This window comes from Mytilus californianus, unplaced genomic scaffold, assembly GCF_021869535.1.
Source record: "Mytilus californianus isolate M0D057914Y unplaced genomic scaffold, xbMytCali1.0.p SCAF_25, whole genome shotgun sequence".
Lineage (NCBI taxonomy): Eukaryota > Metazoa > Mollusca > Bivalvia > Mytilida > Mytilidae > Mytilus > Mytilus californianus.
Genome location: NW_026262674.1, coordinates 2,813,212 through 2,833,086, shown reverse-complemented (window position 1 = coordinate 2,833,086; position 19,875 = coordinate 2,813,212). Strand labels below are relative to the sequence as shown.

The window sequence follows — 19,875 nt, the reverse complement described above, 5'->3', positions numbered from 1 at the left end:
TTATCATGATCCATTAAGATGTCAATCAAATCTACACCACTTCTATAATAAGGAAAGTAGAGCATTAAAGAGGAAGCTCAATTAACACCTGTGTAAACATCTAATCTATTCAAATACATTTTGCCTGAAATTTTACAAAACTATAGAATAGATTAGAAATTCTTCAACAGTACTGTGTAATGCTTGGAAAGAAATCTCATGTCTCCACAAAAAGTGAAAGTCTTTAACAAAAAATATACAATTATTATATTTTTAAAATAATCATTTCTTTTTTTATAATAAAAAAAATTCTCAAATTTTATAATTAGATGATATGATTTAAATATAGTTTATATTATATAACATGCTACATAAAAGTTATCAAGACACAAACAACAGTCAGGGGGTGATACTAACCAAGTTATTTTTTTTAGTTACTTATATTAATAGGTATTTTTTGTTTTTTTAAATTATTTGATATAATCTCAATTGTTATTTTAAATGTCAAAAGTGGACTAAATGTAGTTTTTAAGAATTTTTATATCATTTCATTAAGTAAAATTAAGTATTTATCCAACTTGAGATGAGTATAGAGAGATTACTTTAAAAATAATGACAAAAATATTACTTTTATAAATTATTTTATACATCTTCGAATTACTAAGCGAAAAACTAAGCACAATTATTTAAGGAACATATGTAATTGTTTTTGATAAATATTTCAAATTATAAATAACTTTAAGTCTTAATTAAATCACAAGGTTCCATCCATTTATATTTGTTCATCTCTAAGATTTTGAAGGAAAATGTTATTTTAACAGCCCCAAGAGACCAATCTATGACCAAGAAGTGTGGCATCAGAAAGGCAATTAGTGTTTCAGGAGGATTTAAATAGTTTTATACTGCATGGGGAAAATAACCAGATGTGAAAATTTGTTAAAGCTTGTAAAACCTGTATGAATGGACACCTATAGAAATAATATTAACAGAAGTTACTTATTCATGATATATAAGTAATATTTGAAACAACCTTGTTTTCAATATAACTTGTATAGGTAATTTTGAAAATTACTAGTTTAAGTAATGCCCTTAACTAAACAATGGTATTTTTTTTTATAAAATAGCAAAGTTAGTTTTTTATAGGAAATATTTTTGCAATTTTAGGGGACATGGCTACTAAAGCTTGTAAACAGAGAAAAAAAAAGGGGGATAGAATTTGGTTGGTTAATTCTGGTGATGTCTTCTTTCTTATATGCACTGAAAAATTATGTTGTTTTATTACTATAGTACAGGACAAGAAAAAACTTTACTCATGTCAAGTATTTCTTTATTTAAAACATAGATAAATTCTGCACATATTTTTGGAAAAATACCAATTAAACAAAGACTGATAGGGGGAAACAATTTTATATTAGATTTTCATTCAAGTACAGGTCAGGATAAAACTTCACTTCTTTATTTAAAATAAAACCAAATCTGCACAATTATAAAAAAAATGACAATTAAAGTGAGACGTACTAGAGGGAAAACAATGGTGGTATTACCTCCTCAACCTTTCTTAGAGTAGCCATGATTTTTTTTATAAAAAACTAACTTTGCTATTTTATAACAAAAAAAATTATCATTGTTTTAATAGTTAGAGGCATTACTTAAACAAGTAATTTTCAAAATTACTTATACAAGTTATATTGAAAACAAGGTTGTTTCAAATATTACTTATATATCATGAATAAGTAACTTCTGTTAATATTATTTCTATAGGTGTCCATTCATACAGGTTTTACAAGCTTTAACAAATTTTCACATCTGGTTATTTTCCCCATGCAGTATAAAACTATTTAAATCCTCCTGAAACACTAATTGCCTTTCTGATGCCACACTTCTTGGTCATAGATTGGTCTCTTGGGGCTATTAAAATAACATTTTCCTTTAAAATCTTATAGTTGAACAAATATAAATGGATGGAACTTTGTGATTTAATTAAGACTTGAAGTTATTTATAATTTGAAATCTTTATCAAAAACAATTACATATGTTCCTTAAATACATGTAATTGTAAGTATGCTTAGTTTTTCAAAGATGTATAAAATAATTTATAAAAGTAATATTTTTGTCATTATTTTTAAAGTAATCTCTCTATACTCATCTCAAGTTGGATAAATACTTAATTTTACTTAATGAAATGATGAAAAAATTCTTAAAAACTACATTTAGTCCACTTTTGACATTTAAAAAAACAAAAAATACCTATTAATATATATTAAGTAACTAAAAAAAATAAGTTGTTTAGTATCGCCCCCTGACTGTTGTTTGTGTCTTGATAACTTTTATGTAGCATATTATATAATATAAACTATATTTAAATCATATCATCTAATTATAAGATTTGAGAATTTTTTTTATTATAAAAAAAGAAATGATTAATAAATATAATAATTGTATATTTTTTGTTAAATGACTTTCACTTTTTTGTGGAGACTTGAGATTTCTTTCCAAGCATTACACAGTACTGTTGAAGAATTTCTTATCTTTTCTATAATTTGTAAAATGTCATGCAAAATGTATTTGAATAGATCAGTTGTTTACACAGGTGTTAATTGAGCTTCCTCTATAATGCTCAACTTTCCTTATTATAGAAGTGGTGTAGATTTGATTGACATCTTAATGGATCATGATAATTATTTTCACATAAACTGCAGAGAAGAGCCTACTGAAAAAGCTCCGAGCATCCTCCGAGCATGCTCGGAGCTTCCTCGTAAGAATAAATCTATGATCCCTTACTTTCAGCTGGAGTGATCGATCAGGACTATCGTTAATTGTTATGTTGTTTACTTTCAGCTGGAGTGATTGATCAGGACTATCGTTAATTGTTATGTTGTTTACTTTCATAAGGAGTGATTGATCAGGACTATCGTTAATTGCTATGTTGTTTACTTTCAGCTGGAGTGATTGATCAGACTATCGTTAATTGTTATGTTGTTTACTTTCAGCTGGAGTGATCGATCAGGACTATCGTTAATTGTTATGTTGTTTACTTTCAGCTGGAGTGATTGATCAGGACTATCGTTAATCCTTATGTTGTTTACTTTCAGCTGGAGTGATTGATCAGGACTATCATTAATAGTTATGTTGTTTACTTTCAGCTGGAGTGATTGATCAGGACTATAGTTAATCGTTATGTTGTTTACTTTCAGCTGGAGTGATTGATCAGGACTATCGTGGTAATGTGGGAGTTGTCATGTTTAATTTTGGAGAACAAGAATTCGTTGGTGAGGGTGATAACAAACAAAAACTGACAAAAAAAAAAATACACATAATTAAAACAATTTATCAAAACACAAAAAGGGGCCTCGGTGGTGACAGACTAGTAACAAAAAATTCATGGCGTTTCCAAAAAAGATTTTCTATCTTAGCCAATCAGATTCAACTACGTCATCTGGGATTCCCGGAATTTGAACTGCTTTTGTACATGTATTAATTTAAAAATAGAACAAATAACTCGTGGTGGATCCCGTACTTTCTGTTCAATTCAATATCGATTTCTCAGTACATGGGGTATTATACAACCAGAGAAATATAACGTAATCTGATTGTACCTCCTTCTGAATAATTTATTGCAATATAAATGTGAATACTTTTGACAGGAGAAACCTGACTTTTGTCAGATATAAATTTGACCACATGTTATGGACGCCTTTTTGTTTTGTTAACATACTGTTAAGAAGCCTCCAGAACCATGACCTAAACATAAACAGTCTTCAGTAAACTTAAACTTGATGCAATAATATTTCATCAATCATGATAATCTTCATTGCTATTCAAATAAATTTGATTTTTAAAGAAATAAAATATATAACAAATACAATTTCAGTTTAGAGACTGTACTCAGTTTGAAATCTATTTATAGTCCACAATTAGCTTACCTGTGATAGATGTAAATATATATGGATATTACCTCGTTTATAAAACAATTACAAAAGACACAAACAGTGGATGGTTGATATTTATTCACATAAATATTTGAGGTCATTTGATTTATTTTAATAAATATAGGATTTAAAAACTGAAAACAAATATGAGCATTACATATAACCAGGCAGCTGATAATTATTTTACACAAACGTGATGATGTATCTGATAAAAATCACTCCAATCCTTTTATATATACATATACGTATAGCAGTGGTCAAGACTTGCACCATCTCCGGATTTGGTCAACTCATTATTGCAGAATATTCAACATGTTCAATGCTTATACAATTATCGACTAATTGAATATATCGGCTAATGGGATATTTTTTTGCTGACATAAGTTTTGGGTATCCGATTTGCCGAAATCTACTGTACAAGGGATAAAAATTGTTAAGCTTATAGAATTCATTTTTTTATGCAGCAAACTCTGAATTTGTAAGGCATACTCAAGCTAGCAGGTCAGTTTTGATGGGCTAGCAGTTCTTCCAACAGGGCTAGTAAAATCCTGCTACCAATTAGCCCTGGGCTAGTGACCTGTTACAAAATTTCTTAACCCCTGTAGCCAGTCAACACTGAGGTTGTGAGTTCAAACCCCGCTCGTGCAGGTGCACTCGACTCCAATCTTAATTGACTAGGATTGTCAGTTTTCCTATCGAAGGTCAGTAGTTTTCTCCGGGCACTCCGGCTTCCTCCACCAATAAAAACTGGCCGCCATGAAATAGCCCAAAAGCGGTGCTTAAAAGTGGCGTTAAAACACCAAAAATCATAACACAAAAGACTACTGTTTTATGTTATTTGACATTTGTCGTTTTCAGTCTTGTTTTCTTGACCCAAGTTTAATACTATTACAAGAAATCTGTAGATTTATTAAGACATCGCTGTCGTGGCTGACAAATGTGAAATGAGTAGTAAAATTTTTTATACTGGATAAAAGATAAATTGTTGGCCCATTACAAATTATACACAATTATATATTTTTATTCTGTATGAAGCATGTTGTCCAAGCTAGCCATGGATTTAAAAAGATTTTTTTTTTTAGTAAAACTGATCTCTTTTAATGAATCTTCCTGCTCTTTTAATTCATTATGATACTTCAAATTTTAGAAAAAGTTGAATGTGTTTTATAAACTTGGAAGGCTAAGTTTTACTATTCAACACGTGTACATGAACTTTCTTTTAAAAGAAAATCCTTTATCTTAGGGTTGTTCCATAAAAACATACATGGGACCCAGGGAAGGCACTTCCAAATCTCAACTATTGGTGGGTGTCATCTATGTTTTTGCATACTGTAAATTCAGAAATTATTGCGTGCATTTATTATTGCGATTTTGTCATTTTAGACTAAACTGCGATTTTAATTTTTGCGATATTGAGAAAAATCCTGTTTAATTCATATAAAAAGTTTCTAAATGCGAGTTTAAATTATTGCGATTATAACCCTGTCGCATTTTTCGCAATAATTTCTGAATTTACAGTATTGGAAATGCAAGTGAAATTTTTAATTTGCCTCTATAGGTGGTTACCCCATTTTTAAAGTGCCTTCCCTGAGTACCTTGTATGTTTTAATAGAACAGCCCTTATAAAAATCTTCAGAAATGTACTGCTATTAAATTATTGTCTTCCCCTACACAGCCAAATTTTGCTCACGTGAAGTTCACGTGAATCTCATCTCACGTGAATTTCACGTGAATTTCACATGAATTTCACATGAATTTCACGTTAATTTCACGTGAAGTGATTTCACGTGAAATTCACGTTAAATTTTCACGTGAAATTATTTCACGTGAATTTCACGTAAAACATTTCATGTGAATTTCACGTGAAAAAATATAAATGGTGTCTAAGTTAAAAAAAAATAACCGAAAATCAAACATTTTGTCAACCTCTAATATCTTGTATTATATGTATCATATATTCCATGGAAATCTTAATTTAATTTGAAAAATTCTATTTTCACGTGAAATTCACGTGAAATTCATGTGAGTATTTCACGTGAGTATTTCACGTGAAATTCACGTGAATATTTCACGTTAAATTCATGTGAATATTTCATGATATATTCACATGAAAAATTTCACGTTAAATTCACGTGAACAATTTCACATGAAATTAACATGAATCAAAACTCATGTGAAAATGTTATGTTTCATTTTATCTGAATTAAACCATGAATTCATAAGAGAAATTTAACTTTATTGAGTTAAATTTTTGTAACATGAGAAACAAATTCACCTGAATTTTGCTATTATTCATTCCAATTTTCTTTTTGCAAAATTGAATCATTTTAAAAACTGTTATTCTTTGTCTCTCAAGATTTACACATTTGGACATACAATCATTGTAAATGATAAATATTTATCTTTTTGTTAAGCATGAATTATCTCCCTTGATAGTGGGTTAGATGCAACTACAAAAACATGTTGGTTTTGAATTATATTTTCTATCACTGTTTATATTTATCTCTAGTAGAGTCATTAGGATGGAATTTTGTATACATGTGTATCTCTTATTTCAAATTCCTAGATGCCTATATTATATTGATGGACTTATTTGATTTACTAGTAATATTTCTATAATTATTAAGTAGTAAATTTAATTACTTTCACACATCTTATGTCTTCTTTACTTTTATACTTTTAAAAAATGTGGGAGGTAACTCCAACTTATGAAATAGATTACTGTTACTGTAATAGATTCTTTACTTCCCATTATTGCAAAGAAAAAAAGGATAATATATATCATATATATATCATTAACTTCCAAACATGAGTTATCTCCCTATTTTACTGTGCATAAAACTTTTCCTCAAACTTATAAGTCAAGAAAATTTGTGAGCATTGAATCGCACATAAGTTTAACATTAGGACATATATGAATAAAAACTAGTAAGAATACAGAAAAGAATTTTATATGTACTAAATTTTGTCAATAAATGTAAATTTGAATGTTTATCAATTTTTTAAGTATATTGAAAGTGCAGTATAAAATTTTTTGTATTGCTTTTTATAACATGACATCTATACAAGAAGCAAATTTTGTTTATAATCTTTGAAATTGAAAGATTGCATGATCAATTGTTGCACTGGGACACATTTTAAAATTACAAAACAATTTTACGTCCCTGTATTCTTAGATTAATGTTTTTATTCAGAAAAAATGAATGGTTACATCAAGGAATTGTATATTTAAATATACAATTCCTTGGTTACATTTACACTTTATTATTAAAAAAAACTTACATTCTTTAAGCTTTAATAAATGTGTGGTAAATGATTGCCAATTAGACAAGGCTTGCTCATTGAATTAAGGTTAAACATTTTACTTTTGTATAGATATATATATATATTCTTTTACACAATGAAATCACAGTCATAATTGAAATTATATTTATTATATTTTATCTGGGACTATTATACTAAGTTAGTATAATAGTCCCAGATTTTATAAATATATATATTAAATAGTTGTAAGGGTTTAATTAACTAACAGCTCCATGTGGAGGTGCTCCTATGTAAAGGATGCTTATTAACAAAATAATTTGTTATATGTTCCACGGATTTGTATAGTAGGAATGGGGGAACTAGCAGGTACCTATTTTTCACTTTTCACATGGAGAAGTACTTTGAACATCAGATCAGGACAATATCCGTGAATCTCTCGTCCGGAGTCGGGTTTTTTTAAAACGCTTGAAAGATACAGATTATGACGCGTCTTAAAGAGAAGAACGCCGTCAGCCGATTGTCAACAACAGTACTTGTTTCAGTTAATTTAACAAGACAAACAATACCAAGGAGCTATGAATCAATGAATACTCGAGGATGTACTACAGGTAACTCAAACAAATGATTTAATAGTGCAGGAATAAACAGAAATCTGCAATGACTGAATGAGAATGGTTTTCATCTTCGATTTTGGTATCGTTTTCGTTCGCTCCCAAATAATTTTTATACACGTTCGCCCCATAGGACCTAACGCATCTAATTTCAAATTCCTGTTGAATTGTAAGTTATTTTATTATTTGTATACAGTAACGTAGCTTGCATTCTGTTATTCACGAAGTCAAGGGGTCTTAAGCTATCGATTTTTTTTAACAATTTGAACAAACTAAAGTTAAACTACCAACTTATTAGTTCATTACCTGCTTATAATTTTTCAATGTTCATATGGATACTTAAATCTTTAAAGACGCATTCATGATTTAGTTTCTCATATCGAATTCTTTAAGTGTCGCAACTTCCCAGATAATGGCAGATCAAAAAATATTTATGAATAATGGAGATGGATATGTCTAATTCTGACTGAGTCTTATACAGTATAAATTTGTCACTTCTTTTTTTATTTGTGTATGATTCAAATCATACGTATTACTATCTTATCTATGATTAACTCAAAAGTTATATAGATAACAAACACTTGGCTGACTTGCAGTTATCACATACATGACACAAGACAATCACTGACAAGTTTCCGGACTTGCTAGCAGTAACTGAAAGCCAGATCAAATACAATGTACCTAATCTGTTGTAAAAAATGTACACTCTAATACTGGTCACGTGGCTGTACCTCACTTTGACATTAGATTTAACGTCATATCAGAAGCAACACAATTGACTTGAATTGTGTCAATTTTTTTTATTCCAGCATATTTAGATTACAGAAAACTACAAATGGTATAAATCAATAATGACAACAAAACGATACAGTATAAAAAAGAAGATGTGGAATGATTGCCAATGAGAATGCTACAGGTCACTGTACAGCATGGCCAACTATTATCCTCAGTGTAAGCCAGTACAAGTTATCGCGCATGATTTTAATTTCTTATCCGTCTGATCAGTCTTTTCTGTGTGTGATATCTTATCAAGACAACATGCTGAGTTTGTAAAGACAATGTTGACACTCGTTAATAATTTGACAACACTAAGTAAACAATATTATAACCATATGACATTGTAGCATGCTAGGTTCCACATGAATACGAGTTGTATAAACTGACTTTATTTCCAAAAGATAAAATTCTATTTTACCGAATATCAAACATACAAAATAAAAAGTCGAAAAAGGACAAATACGAGATTATGATAACCAAACATATATACATGTATATATATCTATCATTAAATCGTTGGCTTGTTACAGTTTATAAAAGCACTTACATAAAATTAAAATTGTTCTTTAACAATTTCAAAAGCAAGAGGGTTGTAATTGTGAGGTTATATTATATTAGATATAATATTCTTGATTTCAGTAACATCATTTTTAGAGAAGTATGCAATGAGTTGACAATCAAAATATGGATAGATGTAATTCATGTAATAACAAAATACATAATCGAAAAATGATTCACTATAGTCATCAATAGAAATGTTCACACGATGTTGTTCGATTTTGATATATCTTAAACCTTTCTTTCGACGTAAATCCGAATATGAGACAACGTAGATTTTTATCTTGTTTTACATAAAGAAAGTCCCACAGAAAAAGTGTATACAATAATGTTCAGAGTATAATATAAAAAAAGGGGGGGGGGGGGGGGGGAGTACCCTGCCCAGATAATAATATAACTGATATGTAAAGGAAAGTTTTAACCACAGATTTGAACTTGACAATTTTATCTGAAATTCACACCAGGTGACCAAATACATGTTGAAATTTGTGAACTTCACACGGATATCTTTAGAAAACATGCTAATCGAAACAACAGGGGTCGCAGGCATCTGTTTTCAAGTATAATTCTGAATTTTAACGATTCCAATTATCTTATTCATTTGATAAATTAAAAATTTCAAATTCTGCAAATACATGTACAAAAAATGTACAATATACATTTTTTTTTTTTATAAATTTTGTAAATGTAAGAAGATGTGGTATGAGTGCCAATGAGACAGCTCTCCGTAAACTTTACATTAACAGAAAAATAATTAAAATAAGTTTCCTTTTTAATAAATATTTTACATAAATGTTCAATTGCAAAATTAAAATTTTTTTCATGATAGAATCTTTTGAAAGGACGGAGACAAATTAAAAATAATATTTATTTTGTTCAATGCGATTTATTTTTCTAAAAGTTAAGTGTATAAAAGGAGAATGTGCATCAAACAAGCAATAGACTAGTAAATTCACATGTACATGTATGTATCTAAAATTTTGTTTCTTAAGGTAGATAGGGTGTCTTCCTCCATCTTGAATTTTGAAATACCAGAAAACAATCAGTCTAGATCTTTAATAAAAAGTGCAAATTTTGAGAGTAGTAGGTAATTCATGTGTAAGAATTTTCATTTCAATATAGAAAATGACCTATTTTATCATATTTATGGTTGTATTTTACAAAAAAACAGAATACTTTTGTTTGATTCTATTTTTTCCAACTTTGCCATATAAGGGGAGGCAACTCAAATGTAAGGGCAGATAATTCAGATAAAGTTACTTTTACAATAGAATGTGTTAGGAATTTACCTATTTTATTATGTAGCAAGAAAACGGGTCCCATGACCCCATTTTTTATTTTTCTTATCTGAAAGCATACTATTAGAGCTATCTTCACATATTTTATCTCAAAATTCTATGGTGTAGTTTTCGTTTTATGGCAGAAAATTGGGTTTTCCATGCATAATCATTACAAAATCTGTCAATTTTGCACAACCTGTAGCGTGAAAATAAGCCCCATGTCCCATTCTTTTTATTATTTTTTTTTAAAAAGCATGATATAAACTACATTTTGGCAAATTATTAAAAAAATTCTATGGATTATAATTTAGACACCCCATCTTCCTTAAACTGTTAAAATATTTTAGTTCAATTTATTTCAATTTTAAGCGATTGTCGTTTTGTAATCTTTAAATTAGCATTACTACATACAAATATTTTCGTATATAGTCCACACTGGCACATATGCTGCCCTTGTCTTATTCTTTTAAGACTTTGGCAATTGGTTTATCTTGGAGAATATTTTTTTTTTCTCATTTGAAACTTTTGTGCATTGAAATTTACAATTTATAAAGTAAACTTGAAAAGAAAGAGGCTATTAAACATTGTTAAACCGTCAAAGAAAAAAAAACACAAACAACTCATGTCTACTGAGAATAACAGAAGTTATCACATTGTCATGTGTTAATTATTTATCCATGAATATTATATTTACCTGGTTTGACTTAGATTATTTCTGGTCAACTTCAAAAAATGATCGCATCTCGATTTTTGAATAAAAAAGGCCCTGATTCAAAAAAAATTGTAAAATATGAAATTTATATCGTTGGATAGATTTAAAACCAGAGAATAAATATACATGCGAATGAAGCTGTTTCTAATAAAGATTTTATGTCAATTCATTAAAGAAAACCCATGTGCACAAATTTTTGGTTTCGTATTGTATGAAGTACAATGTAATAGGTCGTGCACCCGGTGTTCTTTAATTGAAAAAGGCCCTAACTTCTGCAATCCTTATCAAAATACAAATTAGATCTGTAGAAAGCTTATAAATTGAACTTTCAAAATTGATGCCAATGAAAAAGAAATTTAATGATATTTACAGACAGCTAATCAAAATTTAAGATTTCCTTTAACAATCTATAGTAAATTTATCGATATCGATTGTGGTCAAATTTGACGCATGCGCAAAGCGGGTGCTGATAATAGTTGCGTATGGCCTTCAACAATGAGCAAAGCCCATACCACAAACCCAGCTATAAAAGGCCCCAAAATCACAAATGTAAAACATTCAAACAAGAAAACTAATGGCATAATTAATGTATAAAAAATGAACGCTAAAAACAAATATATATGTAACAAAGCAACAAAGGACAACCACTGAATTAATATTACAGGCTCCTGACTTGGGACCGGCACATATATACAGAATGTGGCGGGGTTAAACATGTTAGGGGAATCCAAACCCTCGCCCTTATATATAGAATAGAATAGAATATTTTTATTCACCAAATTAGGGCCCCAGAAGGGCATATAGCAAACAAACAATATTATTATAAACAATAATATTTAGATATGTATACATTATGACAAGTTCACAGATCAAGTTCAATATATATTCTGTTCAGAAAAAATAACTTAAGTTGTTTTAATTTTGCAGAGCTACATTCACGCAAACAATCAGTTTTTCACTTTCATTTTTATACTACCGCAAAAAATTAAAAAATTTTGCGGTCGTATATTGGTATGAAGTTGGCGTCGTCGTCTTCGTCCGAAGACACATTGGTTTTCGCACAATAACTTTAGTTCAAGTGAATGGATCTCTATGAAATTTTACCATAAGGTTTGATACCACAAAAGGAAGGTTGGGATTTATTTTGGGGGTTATGGTACCAACAGTTAAGGAATTAGGGGCCAAAAATAAGCATTTTTGTAACTTCCAGACAATAACTTGTGTGTTAGTGTATGGATCTCTCTGACATTGTACCACAAGGTTCCATATCACAAAGGGAATGCTGGGATTGATTTTGGGGGTAATTGCCTCAAAATTTTAGGCGAGTCCCCTGGGGTCACCCCCACCCCCTTCTTTTTGAAAACTTGTAAAGGGTCAAGATCTCCGAAACCATATATATTCTTGTATGGGACAATAAAACAAATCAAATGAAATCCATGGGGTATAAGGCGAGTCCCTTTGGGTCACCCCCACCCCCCTCCTGTTTAAGAACTTGTAAACGGTCGAGCTTTTCATTATTAATAAGATAATACCACATTGAGGTCCAAAGGGTCCTAAATTAAACTTTTGTTTAATTTCATCAAAAATTGAATTCTTTGGTTCTTTGATATGCTGATTCTAACAATGTTTGAGTGTTAAATCATATCTAATTTTAGAGAACTTATATTAATTAGTCATCACTGGTTGTTGTTATTATATTATTGATTATAATTTGAAAAAATGCATCATATCTTATTTTAGAGAACTATTTATCCAGTTTGAGTTATTTCCATTTGCACAGAAAATATTATGGATAAAATTAACCAGTGTTTCATTTCAACATAAATTAAATATATATATAGGGTTCTTTCAAATGCTGAATTTAAACTCTATTTAGATATTAGATTTTTAGGCCCAGTTTTCAAGTTGGTCCAAATCAGGGTCCAAAGGGTCCTAGATTAAACTTTTGTCTGATTTCATCAAAAATTGAATTCTTGGGGTTCTTTGATATGCTGATTCTAATATGTACTTAGATTTTGGATATTGGACCATAATAGGTATTTAAATGTCCAATTTCAAATATATCAGTTCTTTGACTACATTCATTTTGTGTCACAAACCTATGATCATCATTGATGTGTCAAATATTCAATCACAATCCAAATTCAGAGCTGTTTTAAGTTTAAATGTAGTGTCCATACTTGCTCAACTGTTCAGTGTTCGACCTCTGCAGGAAAATCCGGTTTGCTGTCTCTCTGACAGCCTCTTGTTCAAATTAGTCTACATTAGGGTCCAAAGGGTCCAAAATGAAACTTAGTTTGATTTTAACAAAAATTGAATTCTTGGGGTTCTTTGATATGCTGAATCTTTAAGTTCTTTGACCACATTCATTCTGTGTCAGAACCTATGCTGTGTCAAATATTTAATCACAATCCAAAGCTGTATCAAGCTTGAATGTTGTGTCCATACTTGCTCCAACTGTTCAGGGTTCGACCTCTGCGGTCGTATCAAGCTGCGCCCATCAGAGCATTTTATTGTTATATATGCTTGAAGATATTGATCTGATAATTTTCATGATTATTGTATACATGTAGTTTTACCATGACAAGTTGCATATCAAGTTCAAATTTTGTTTCAGTTCAGATGATTTTTTTTTATAGCAGAAACTGTTTAGGACAAATGTAGGAATTATGGTCCAAAACAAGCATTTTTCATGTTTCATGGCAATAAATTGTGTATAAGTGTAGGATAACTATAAAATTGTACTACTTAATAGGTCATTTGTAGGTTCCATACCTCAAAAGAAGGTTTGGATTAATTTTTGGGGTAACAGACTAAACCATGTAAACCATTTAATAATTTGGGGCCAAAAAAAAAGAAGGATTTTCTGGTTTCAAAACATTTAAGTCTTGAATAATATACATTGTACATCATTTGTATATGTTCATACACCTGAACTAATATATAGGTAAAAGAAGATATGGTATAATTTCCCTTCACCCAAGATTAAATGACATACATGTAGAAGTTAACATAAACTACAGGTCACAGTTCATCCTTCAACAATGAGCAAATCCCATACAGTCTAAGGGGAAATTGTAAACAATCAATTTCAAATGGTTACAACTTGAAAACTAATTTAATAATGACAAGGGGTCTTCAGTTACTGTTGTAAGACTACAATGGGATGACCTGCTTTTAGTTTAAACTACTGGACCAAATTTAATAAAATCATTAAAAGGGTATCTTATACTATTAATTATGATTTTCAAAACAACAGTGGATACAGGTGAGTGACACAGGCTCTTGAGAGCCTCTAGTTGATATTTGATAGTACAATTCTAAGTTTAATATAAATACATATAGCAAGAAATACATGTATATTATAAGCTAATTGTTTGCAAAACTCTTTGAATAGTATTGCCTCCACAAATGTACTGTTTTCTCCCTTTCAGCAGTATTACAAGGTATGGGCAGAGGAGTTGACTATTGATAATGACTGATACTGGAATTAATGAAGTAACCTACATGTAGTGTCCAATCTCTATGTGGAGTTTGCCTATCAGACAGTCCATTTTTACATGTACCAAAAAATGTATGTTGACAGCCAATGCTAAGTATTAATCTTAAACATATATTCAATGATTGTATGTGCATCTCTGATACATATATTTCGCTGTTGTGTGGCTTTATTTCTGATCAGAGACTGATAAAAATCAGATTATCCTTTATTTTAAGTTCAAATATTATGTACTAGTAACTACATGTACTCAATGTCTTGCATTCATTTAACTAATAATGATGATGTAGCATCCAACAAAAAGTATATCTTTTTGACCTTCATTTTATGCCTCACTGATTATGTATATGTATGAATTCTGTCAGATTGTGGTACTTAAAAAAAGTTTTGAGTGTTTTGCACATATACTTTGTCATTGGACTTTAAATAAATTTGATTTCTGATAATGGCAGAGTGTTTTGAACATTGCTTCATAGTGATGATCAGATTACCTTTAATCAATATATATACAATGTACATGTACACTGCTACTGTAAAATAAAGTTTCCTAAATATTGCACTAATTTTAAAGTAACAAAATAGTACTGAATATTAAAAGTAGATTTCCAGTACTACATATGTTTGGTACAGAAATAGTACCTATGCAAAAGTAGATGTGTATATAAATAGAATTTAATTGTTGCAGATTGATAATTTTTAGTAATTTGAAAATAAGGAGATGTGGTAGGATTGCCAATAAGAAAACTATCATGATCAGCCACGGTCAAAATGAAGGGGATGTAAGCAGTTTTAGGCCACTTTAAGACCTTCAACAATGAACAGAACAATACTGTTTACTCAGCTGTTAAAGATCCTGACAAAATGCATGCGCAACAGTTCAATCTAGAAATTTAGTACTAGTCATTTTGCTAGTGATGTTCACTTATTGGTTAAAAGAAAAATTAATTGTTTTCTCTCTTGGTGAATATTTTTATGCCCCTGCCGTAACGGTGGGGGCATTAAGTTTTACCCTTGTCCGTCTGTACGTACGTCCCAAAATTGGTTTCCGTTCTCTAACTTAAGTTTGCCTCAACCAAATGTTATGAAAATTATACACAATTCTTATTACCACAAAACACAGATCAAGTTTGAATTTTGGTGGCGTCACTTTAACCGTTCTAGAGTTATGCCCTTTAGAAATGGAAAAATTGCAAAAGTTTTAGTTTCCGTTCTCTAACTTAAGTTTGCCTCAACCAAATGTTATGAAACTTATACACAACTGTTCTAGAGTTATGCGTGTTTACAAATAGAAAAATTGCTGAATTTTTAGTTTCTGTTTTCTACTTAGGTTAGCCTCAACCGAATGTTATGAGACTTACATACAATGCTTATTACCACAAAACTCAGATCAAGTTCAAATTTGGGTAGCATCACTTTTACCGTTCTTCAGTTATGTCCCTTTATAACTATATGATATGCAAGCAGGGGCATCATCTGTGTCCTCATGTGGACACTATCAACATTTATTTAAAACAATTGCCTGTGTGAATTTGACATATATCTAAATGAATTTTCAGTTGTATTGCCATGTTTTTATTTGGAAAACAGTTCATCAGCATGATCAGGTTCAGGTCTTATATTTATAATAATCACTGGAATTTAAATTTTCAGAATTAGCTCCCCAGATGTAAGTGGAAGTGAAGTTATACATGTTATATGTTTCGATGAAATGAATGACTTGATTAGATATACATGTAGTGGAGACCCTATAGATACAGTACATGTAACTGGTATGTATTTGTTACAGTATTTGCTGTCAAAATTGTATAACAAAAATGCCGAATCCTGTGCAAATTTAAAAAGGAGTCCACGCAAACTGACAAAATAAAAAAACACTATCAATCAACAGATCAAGGGAAAAGTTAATCTGCTATATATACATGTATGGAATAGGCATGTAGTTAGATTTGTTTACCCCTTTTCAGTCCATGTAAATTTATGAGAATAGAATATTATATTCTGGATTTCCTTAGATTTCAATTCTTATTTCATATTAATATTCCCATGTGTATATATGTTATGCTTGTAGTTTGAGGAAAATTATCAAAATAGCTTGACCAAGATTAAACAATAACTGCTATCATGAATTAGGCCATTTTTGTCTTGTCTGCAACTGATTGTATGGTGTACATGTCTGTCTGGGCAGGGTTCATCTTACCATGACCTGATATTCATAGTTCATTAGTCAATAATAAGTTTCATATTTTGGTCTGTTTGCAGAGGCGGATTTAGGGGGGCAGGGGGCCTCCCCCCTTCCCTGTTCTGGGAAAAATTTGGTTGATTATATAGGGAATCACTGAAGCTTGACCAGAGCGGGCCCCTTCTTAGGCAGTCAGTGGGCCCCCACTTATGAAAATTTCTGGATTTGTCACTGTGTTTGTTGTTTACTATACAAGCTATAATCAATTAACAGATCAGCTATATTTGGGGTAGGCAATGATTGTAAGGTGCACATGTCTGTCTGGCTTGGTTTTTCTGACCTTGGCATTATTTGCTTGACAGTATTTTTTTCATGGATCATTGGTTATGTTAAGTTTATATATCATACTTATAGTAAAATTATATCTTTAGCATGTTTAGAACAATCAACATAAAATATATCATGAATAGTAAAACATGCAAGACATTTCAGCGTGTTTACTCGTCTCTTGTGATATCTATTTTATATAAATTTATACTGAGTGCCAATAAAAACACAATTCTGGTCCCCTTACACATGCTACAGCACATGTAGTTATGCCCAGCAACAGTCGAGGGGGAATAATATCAATTTACCCCTGTCCGTCCGGATGAGGATACTTTGTTTGTCTGGCTATCTCCTCCTACAGTTTTGGAGGTACAACTTGTTAACATGGCAAAGTTCAACCATAATGAACCGCCACACCTCCGTTGCAGAGGTAATTAAAAAATGTACAGTCTGCTAGATTATCAATTTTCAGAGCATTTGGAGTTTTGATTTATACCCCTATGGAAGCTAATCACAAATTTCTTAACTGGAAAAGTATCAGGTAACCAGATGTTTCCAGAATGCATAGAGCCATAAACATACTGTGTTAGTATTGTAATTTAAATGGGGCTAAGACATGTAAGAAGGGGGCTTGAAAATGATGAGTTGTGTTTCTATAGGCACTAAGTATACTTATATATACAGGTAATGTGGTTTGTTTTCATAAGTAATTTATTATAAAATTTGACATGGTATGATTGCCAATGAGACAACTATCCACCAGAGTCCAAATGACTGAATATTGACAACTGTAAATGATCATATGTACAGCTTTCAACAATGAGCAAAACTGATACAGCATAGCGAGCTACAAAATGTCCTGAAACAGGGTTGGCAAAAACCTGGGTTTTATGAGTATTGCCCAGCCCAGTGGGAATTACTGGGTTTTACTGGGTAAATCACCATCAAATCACCAATGATCATGTCTGAGCTTAAAATACAAAACAGTTATCTCCTAATTATAAGTTTGGTAATCATTGGAGATTAAATTGGTGTTATCTTTTTTGCTTGACTACAGAAACAAACATGCTGATTTTATTATATTACAGGAACTGTAGGAAGTATTCAAAGAGTCTGATTGCTAAGTATGCATTACAGGATTTTATCATTGGAGCAACATCTTAGGAGGAGAAGTGCAAATGTATGAAGGAATCCTTGGGTACAAATAGCAATTATATGCAGAAGAGGACTCTTAAACATTATTAACAGACATGTAGTCATAGTAGTGGTGTTTTCAAGAAACGTAAACCAACTGGAATTAACAATTGTGTATATTTTTTCAACCACAAGTACTTTCAGAATATAATACAATTCAAATTCAAATTATTGTGTCAACATACAAGTTACAGTAAAAAAATGAAAATGCATGTTTTAAAATGAATTTTATATAAAAAAATGAAATAACAAGAATTTTTAGCTTATTGTGCAGCCAAACTTTGAGATCTTTTAATGGTATATGCCTGTTGTTTGTCAACATTTTGCCTTAACCTTAAGATCAGTGTTAAAATGAGAAAAAAACTATTTTTGCATATATGAAATAAGAAGTAAATGGTTGTAAATTACAGAGAGCCTTTCAATATGGTACATTTGTATATCAGCTATATTTCACAGAACTTTCTATTTTAGTTTATTAGTACAATGAGACATGAGGTATACATCAATCAGCCAGCAATATAACAACAAAAACACCTGAAAGGCATTTAGGTGCTAACATGCAGTCCTCAACAAAAGACAGGTGTCTAAAAGATATGCCATGATCTATTTAATTGACCAGAGGCTATAAAAAAAATTACAATATGAATCAAGAATAGCCATCAACACCAAATTCTCTGAATATTTTTTTTTATTAAGACGAGATTTTTGACAACCACTGAAAAGATTTCTGGCTTTAAGCAGGTACATGAATATGTGGCGAGGTGAACTAGTTTTTTTTCTTCAAAACCTTCTTAAAGAGAATTGGCATCTTTTGCAAGTAAGTCTTTTCCATAATGTGATTGGTTTGTGTCAAAACTGATGACCACACAATATGACTTATACAAACATAATAAAAATCAACTCAAATGAAATATACATCAGTGCAATCAACTTCTATAAATGACCACAGTCCATAAATCATTTACAAAAAAGGATTGAGACTCAACACAACCAAAAAAGTTCTAGGAGTGAACTAAGGTGCCCTGGATATAATTTATATCCTGTGATGCATTTGCTTGCCTTCTTTGTTTAAGACCAAAAAATTTTGGAAACAAAGAAAGTAAAACAGAATGGAAGTATGAACACATGGTCCAGACCAAGAATAATATTTTTCATGTTTATATATATATCAAAACAGAATTTGTATTAGATTAGAATTGACTTACATAAATAAGCTCAAATCCTGTGAAATTAGTGTGATTGAGGCTGAATTCACTTTAATTTCATTAAAAAAAAGAAGCTCGATTCATGTTAATTTCACGTGAAAAGTTCACGTGAATTTCACGTGAAGGCTCAATTCACGTGAATTTCACATGAAAAATTTCACGTGAATTTCACGTGAAAATCACGTGAGTTTAACGTGAAATTCACGTGAAATATTTCACGTGAATTACGCGTATAAGCTCGATTAACGTGAAATTCACGTGAATTTTTTCACGTGAAATTCACGTTAATTTCACATTAAATTCACGTGAACAAAATTTGCCTGTGTACTCTAATTCACCAATAGCTTTTCTGTATGCAGTG

At 30.6% G+C, this 19,875-nt stretch overlaps 1 protein-coding gene and 1 long non-coding RNA gene across 3 annotated transcripts in view; both read left to right on the top strand.

Annotated features, from left to right (window-relative positions):
- The window catches only part of LOC127732543 (deoxyuridine 5'-triphosphate nucleotidohydrolase-like), a 36,169-nt gene that overhangs the window by 9,205 nt on the left and 7,089 nt on the right, over positions 1 to 19,875 (top strand). Inside the window, exon 4 of the mRNA XM_052241595.1 lies at positions 3,174 to 3,248. Within this exon, the coding sequence (XP_052097555.1) occupies positions 3,174 to 3,248 (75 nt within the window). The remainder of the gene's footprint in view (positions 1 to 3,173; positions 3,249 to 19,875) is intronic.
- On the top strand, positions 7,620 to 18,519 carry LOC127732545 (uncharacterized). Of its 2 annotated transcripts, none has more exons than XR_007996304.1 (4): positions 7,620 to 7,780; positions 14,548 to 14,684; positions 16,260 to 16,378; positions 18,204 to 18,519. It is a non-coding gene; the product is annotated as an uncharacterized LOC127732545 (long non-coding RNA). The 2 variants fall into 2 exon arrangements; XR_007996303.1 differs by having other exon boundaries at positions 7,622 to 7,780; positions 14,545 to 14,684.